This window comes from Polistes dominula, unplaced genomic scaffold, assembly GCF_049000335.1.
Source record: "Polistes dominula isolate Pdom_NZ unplaced genomic scaffold, Pdom_raw_medaka contig_73, whole genome shotgun sequence".
NCBI classification, from domain to species: Eukaryota; Metazoa; Arthropoda; class Insecta; order Hymenoptera; family Vespidae; genus Polistes; species Polistes dominula.
This window is the reverse complement of record NW_028300951.1, coordinates 1637616-1644403: the sequence shown is the minus strand read 5'-3', so window position 1 is coordinate 1644403 and position 6788 is coordinate 1637616. Positions and strand designations below refer to the sequence as shown.

The window sequence follows — 6788 nt, the reverse complement described above, 5'->3', positions numbered from 1 at the left end:
AAAATAAAAACGACGGTACACTAACGCCCCTGTTGGCAATAATGGAAACTAATGTTGACGGCGCGAATACAACTAGCGATCCTGACGGTAATAATGGAAACTAACTAGAATCAGGTTCTTTCATGTTATAATTATGTTGACGGCGCGAATACAACGGAAATGTTAGAGAAGTGCCGAAAGATGCGGGATTTCACGTTTATCCTTTCGTCTATAAGGTTTCAATTAAACAGATAAAGTGAACGTTCAAAAATATCATTTAACAATAATTGTACATATAAGTAATATTTTAAGATAAACTACCGGGAGTATTTCTCACTGTAAAATAAATGTTAGTATGCTGGAAATATTGGAATTTAAGGTTAAAATTTCAGTAAATAATCCACCAGCGATGTCCTAAAAGAAACTGTATTAAACCAAAGTGAATAATATTGTGTTCGCATTGTTAATCGACAAGTGTTTTAAAAATGTATAAATAATATTTAATCAAAATGTCTAACATTGAATCATGCAAAGATCGTCAGGATAACGAATTGGAAGTTTTGAAAGTATACCCCTTTTTTTTTTTTTAATCGTTGCGTGTTTATCATCAGTGTTTACATTTTTTTAAATATTTTTTTATATATATATATAACGATAATAATAATAATTAATAAATCAAATCTTCGCAGTCCATATTTGGTGATGAGTTGCGCGATTTAAGAAAAAATAAGACTAAGAAAAAATGGCAACCATTAGATATTTTAATAACATTAACACCACAGAAAGGAATGTCTGGACCAGCCGAAATTTATGCGCAAATAGATTTACATATAACATGCGGAGAAAAGTATCCTGACGTGTAAGTTCAAATGGAATTTCCTACCTTACTTTCTACTTTTTTCTTTGTTTTTTTTTTTTTTTAATTTCTATTGATGTATTCATTTATTATTGATTTTTTATTTGTTTAGTGTACCAACCATGGAATTAAAAAATAGCCAAGGTCTGTCAAATCAGCAAGTAGAAATTTTATATTCGGAACTTAAACGTCTAGCTTGTCAATTGAGCGGCGAGGTTATGATATTTGAACTTGCTCAACATGTTCAAAAATATTTACATGAACACAATAAACCAAGTTATAGCAGTTTTTATGAAGAAATGATAATTAGACACGAAGAAAAGAAACAATATGAGATGCAAGAAAAACAACTTAAAGAGAACAAAGAGAGACAGGTTGTTGTTGTTATTATTATTATTATATACTTTATATATATATAACAATGTAAACTAATATAATCTAACAATTGTTTGACAAGGTATTACAAGATGAGATTCAAAAGCGACAGGACGCATTGAAAGCTGAAATGCGTAATTTTGCTCGAAAATATTTTGAACCAGATACAGCAGCTTCTCAAACATTACCATCATCTCCACAAGAAAGAGTAAGGACATATTCAAGACGTAGATGTACTAGTACATCTGAATGTTCAGAAGGTTCTCTATGTGAACATAGAGGCACAAAATTACTCCATTTTGATAGTAGCAAAGGAGAAAGACAAATACATAGAGGAAAATGTTTAGGACATAACAATAAAGGTTCTACCACGTATGCTGGTTTAGATATGACATCTGGTGAATTAGTAGTGGTTACAGAATGGACATTAAAATATGGTACGCATAAAGAGAAACAAGAGAAACGTGATATTACAGATTTATCGTATGGTATGAAACAAATCAGTAGTCTTGAGCAAGAACTCAATCATTTACACAAATTGCATCATCCAAATTTAGTGCATTATTTAAATATGAAATATGTACAAGATAACAATAATATAATAATATACATACTTCAAGAATTCGTGGTATGTATTTGTATATTTATATTGATAATTTATATAGTATATTATTATTATTATTATTATTCAACACAATTAAATATAATAAATATATTTGTAATAAAATATGTATACTTTATAAAAATAGGTTGGTACCTCATGTGCATTTTTTCTTATGGAAAACATTTCGATTGATATAGACATACTCAGGCATTTGGCTACTGGCATTCTCTCAGCATTGCAGTACCTACATGAGAATAATGTTGTACATAGGGATTTGCGAGATACAAGTGTTTTTATAGATCATATTGGTGGAGTAAGACTAGCTGATTATTCTTTAGATAAAAGATTAGCAGATATATATCGTACTAGTTCCTTACCCAAAGTGGAACATGATTTGCCAACGATTCAAGGCAGAGGTGGTAAAAAAGCAGATATTTATCGATTTGGTATATTGATGCTTTCTTTACTCAAAGGAACAATAGTATCAGGAAAGGATATCGATTTAACAATAATATTACAGGTATTTGAAAATGAATACATGTATATATCTATTATTGAATTCATCAGCTCATTCCAAATCAATATAATTTTTTCTGTATTTTTTTCAGCCCCATTTAAAAGACTTCATTTCAAAATGTCTCGCTAGTGATGAAAGAATGCGTTGGTCTGTTGAACAATTGTTACAACATAGTTTCATTAAAACACCACTCGATCATGGTTTGTCTCGTCTTCAATTAAAAAATGAAGTTGAACAAAAAAATGATGAACCTGAGAAACCAGATTCTGACATTGAACTTCATCTACCAACGTTGGGTGGACAATCGCGTATACGAAATGAATTTGAGATATTAAAATGGCTTGGAAAGGGAGCTTATGGAGATGTTTTGAAAGTTAAAAATAAATTAGATAGAGGTGTATATGCCATTAAACGAATTGAATTAAATCCTAAAAAACGTCAGTTAAATCGTAAAATTACACGCGAAGTTAAATTACTTTCACGTGTTAATCATGAAAATGTCGTTCGTTATTATAACTCATGGATTGAAAGTGGTACCATAGATGAATCGTTAAGGCATGATGATTCAATACTAAGTTTGAATACTTCTTCGATAAATATAAGTGACGATCAAGTGACCAAATTAGATACAGTTAATGTAAATATATTATTAATGATGACGTCAATAAAAATTCTATCTCAAATAATATGTTTATATCGTTGTATACATTTCTTATATTGTAAAAATGTCTGACGTAAACTTTTAGCATTTGGAAAGTGAGGAAAAGTCTGCACCATCTACTAAGGATATTGAATCGAGTATATCATATGGATCTGTAGCAAGTGCAGCTAATACAGCTGATAGTGAAAATAACAATTCAGATGAGTCCTCTGAATCCGATAGCGATGATGATAGTTCATTTGTGTAAGTATAATTAAAATTTGTAAATTATTATTTCTAATAAGATCATTATTTGAAAAAAAAATTCTTTAACTTATAATAATAAACATATATATTTTAGAGTGAGAACATTCCGTCGAATAGATTCTTCTTCAGATAGTATAGAATTTAGAGAAGACATTTCTCAAGCCAATCCTGATAATTCCAATGATCATGAAAAATCTAATGTCAATACCCTTAATACTTCTGGAGGAAAAGAAATACAATTTATGTATATACAAATGGAATTTTGTGAGAAAAGTACATTGAGAACTGCAATTGATAATGGTTTATATGAAGATCAAGAACGAGTGTGGAGATTGTTCAGAGAAATTGTTGAAGGTCTTGCACATATACATCAACAGGGTATGATACACAGAGATCTAAAACCTGTTAATATTTTTTTGGATAGTAATGACCATGTTAAAATTGGAGATTTTGGTCTTGCTACGTCTAACATATTATCATCATTAGCACAGACTGCAGATAATGATAAAGAAACTGATAGATTAGACAAAGGTATGATTTTGAATATTTTCTACATTTACTATTAGAATTATTTAATTATTAAAATAATGAGAAACATATTATTTTTTTTTTTTATTTAGATTCATTTTATGACGGAGATGAAGTAAGATCTTTAACAGGTGACGTAGGTACAGCTCTATACGCAGCTCCAGAACTTTCTGGAAGAACCTCTAAACCTACTTACAATCAAAAAGTAGATATTTATAGTTTGGGAATTATACTTTTTGAAATGTGTTATAAACCTCTTACTACTGGAATGGAGAGAGTAAATGTATTACTAAATTTGAGATCAAAAGATATTATTTTACCTTCTGACCTATCGGAATCCAATATGCCTCATCAAGTGCACCTTTTTCGGTAATTAATTTCTATAATTTTTGATTTCTTATTATTACTATTAAATATTAGTAAAAGATAAAATGTACAAATTTGTAAACATTGTATTTTATTATTTATAGTTGGTTATTGAATCATGATCCTATTCAGCGACCAACAGCACAAGAATTACTTTCGTCTGAATATTTACCACCACCACAATTAGAAGAAACTGAACTTCAAGAAATGGTGCGACACACCTTATCTAATACTCAAAGCAAAGCATACAAGTACTTAGTTGCTTCTTGTTTTATGCAAGAGGTAACAGCAGCTGAAGATATCACATACGATATGAATTTTACTGCTAGAGAAATTACTAATCTTATTTCATCAAAAAGACTGTATGTACAAGAAAACGTTAAAGCTAAAGTTATCGAAATATTTCAAAAACATGGTGGCATATCTTTAAATACTCCACTTTTAATGCCAAAGTCCAGTCAGCATAATAATTTTACCGATGCTAGTGTACAACTAATGACACAAACTGGAAGTATCGTTTCCATTCCACATGACTTAAGAGCACCATTTGCCAGATATGTTGTATGGAATAAAATTCCTCATCTTAGGAGATATGCAATAGAACGTGTTTTTAGAGAAAAAAAGGTAAATTTAAATTGAAAATACACCTTATCAAATTATTAAAAAATTTTCAATGATTATTAATTACCATTTATATTATAGGTTCGTGGATTTCATCCGCGAGAATTGTATGAATGTGCTTTTGATATTATAAGTCCTATGGAAAATAATTTAATGGCGGAAGGTGAATTAATTTTTATAGCTTGGGAAATTTTTAATGAAATTCCACATTTAAGAGAACGTAATTTTACGATACGTTTAAATCATACATTATTATTACAAGCTGTATTAATGTATTGCGGAATAGAAAATGAAAAATATCAAGATGTTTATTCGATATTATGCGATGCTCGTGATGGAAAATTTACAAAGTTTCAAGTACAAACGCATTTCATTACTTTATGTCTTACCGATCAAGCAATAGAAACAATATTTAATTTATTTGAAACAGAAAGTTCTTTTTCGAAGATTTCAAGTATTTTAAAAACCATAGCAAAAAGAAAAGGTGACGCTGCGCCTTTAGCAAAGGAAGCTTTACATGACATAGAAGAAGTTATCGCCAATATAGAAGCTTTAGGTGTTAAGGTAATATAAATGGTATAGAAAAAAAAAATATATATATATATATAATAAGAATGTTAATTGTTAAATAAATCTTATGTCAAATATTTCAGTGGCCAATTATAATTGCTCCATTGTTGGTTCATCATAAGATTAAACAGTATAGCGGTGTCATATATCAAATTACGTGTGAATTGAAACATAGACGAAAAGGTGGACAAGACGTTATTGCTGCTGGTGGTCGTTACGATAAGATGTTAATGTCATTTAGACAAATATTAGAACGCACAGAAATGACTAATAAGGAAACTAAACAGTATGGTGTTGGAATCAGTATATCACTGGACAAATTAGTTTGTGCAGTTGAAGAAATGTCTGAAAGTATTTATAGAGAAAATAAATTTGGTATTGATGTAGCTATCTATTGTGACGGATTTCCAAGAAGAGAAAAAGAAATGATTAATGTACTTCGTGAATTATGGTCTATAGGAATAAGGACAACTATATTAGATATAAATACTGTAGAAGAAGTATTAGAATATTGTCAAGAACATTCTATCACGCAAATAATATTATTAAAGAATAATGAAAGAAATTATTTAAGATTACAAACATGGGAAAGGGATAGATTTCAAGAAAGAAAAATTGGAATTCAAGAAATTGCTGATTTTCTTCAACGACAGACTGATAATCCTTTACCAATTTTAAATAGATCTGAAAGTAAATCTAATGCAACTGATGTTAATACATCATCAAATAATCCAACGAATGCTAATATTAATTTTATCATATCAGAGAGAGATAAACTTACTGGCAATGGAAAGCGTATTTATAAAAATACTATATTAGCTCAAATGTCATTTTATTTACAAAGAATATCTCATAAAGTTCCTATTGAAATTTTTGCCGTTTTCTTAGATATGACAGTAATACGAACTATAACCAGTTTTTTAGAAATAGATGAAGAGGAACAAGACTTTCAGAAAAGCATTCTAATCGTTATAGATAAGTAAGTTATTTTACAGTCAATTCAAATGGTTCCCCAATTTTTTCTTCAATTTCCTCCGAATTTTCAATTCGTTTATCATTGCAATTCTATTTTATAATATTTTATTGTTTTACTTTTTTCAGACACCCTAGACATAAGAAATATATTCAATTAATTTGCGAAGAAATGAGAGAAATTCGCAAAGAAAAGGTACGACCAGTTGTAATATTGTACAGTCTTCAAGAGAATCGTTATATGACTCTGATATGAATATTTGTATATATATATATATATATAAACATAAACATAAACAATTTTGTAAAATATATATATTTTCATAATATTATTCTAAAAACATATTTGAATAATATTTACTTTTATCTAATATTATTATATTACCTTTTTAATTTTATGAAAATGTTTTTTTTTTTTTTTATAAAATTCTACAAAAATAATATAATGAAAAAAAAGAAAAAAAAAAAGAAAAAAATATTGAATTATAAAAAT

General features: G+C 28.6%; 1 protein-coding gene across 2 annotated transcripts; it reads left to right on the top strand.

Moving 5' to 3' along the window:
• The first annotated feature begins 125 nt into the window (after positions 1-125).
• Positions 126-6640, top strand: Gcn2 (eukaryotic translation initiation factor 2 alpha kinase Gcn2). 2 transcript variants are annotated; one of them, XM_089171984.1, is made up of 13 exons: positions 126-328; positions 669-838; positions 948-1209; positions 1293-1838; positions 1960-2334; positions 2423-2968; positions 3078-3235; positions 3333-3769; positions 3859-4135; positions 4237-4756; positions 4835-5317; positions 5407-6302; positions 6425-6640. In XM_089171984.1, exons 2-13 carry the CDS (start codon positions 768-770, stop codon positions 6549-6551), a joined length of 4698 nt encoding a protein of 1565 aa, XP_089028110.1. In that variant the 5' UTR covers positions 126-328; positions 669-767; the 3' UTR covers positions 6552-6640. The 2 variants fall into 2 exon arrangements, with proteins under 2 accessions (XP_089028110.1, XP_015183397.2); XM_015327911.2 differs by having other exon boundaries at positions 126-545.
• Positions 6641-6788: the final 148 nt, after the last annotated feature.

Coding starts and splice junctions, on each gene's coding strand:
- Gcn2 (XM_015327911.2), top strand. CDS start 489: ATGTCTAACATTGAATCATGCAAAGATCGTCAGGATAACGAATTGGAA. Junction 3,236..3,332: donor GATGATGATAGTTCATTTGT/GTAAGTATAATT, acceptor TATATATTTTAG/AGTGAGAACATTCCGTCGAA. Junction 3,770..3,858: donor AACTGATAGATTAGACAAAG/GTATGATTTTGA, acceptor TTTTTTATTTAG/ATTCATTTTATGACGGAGAT.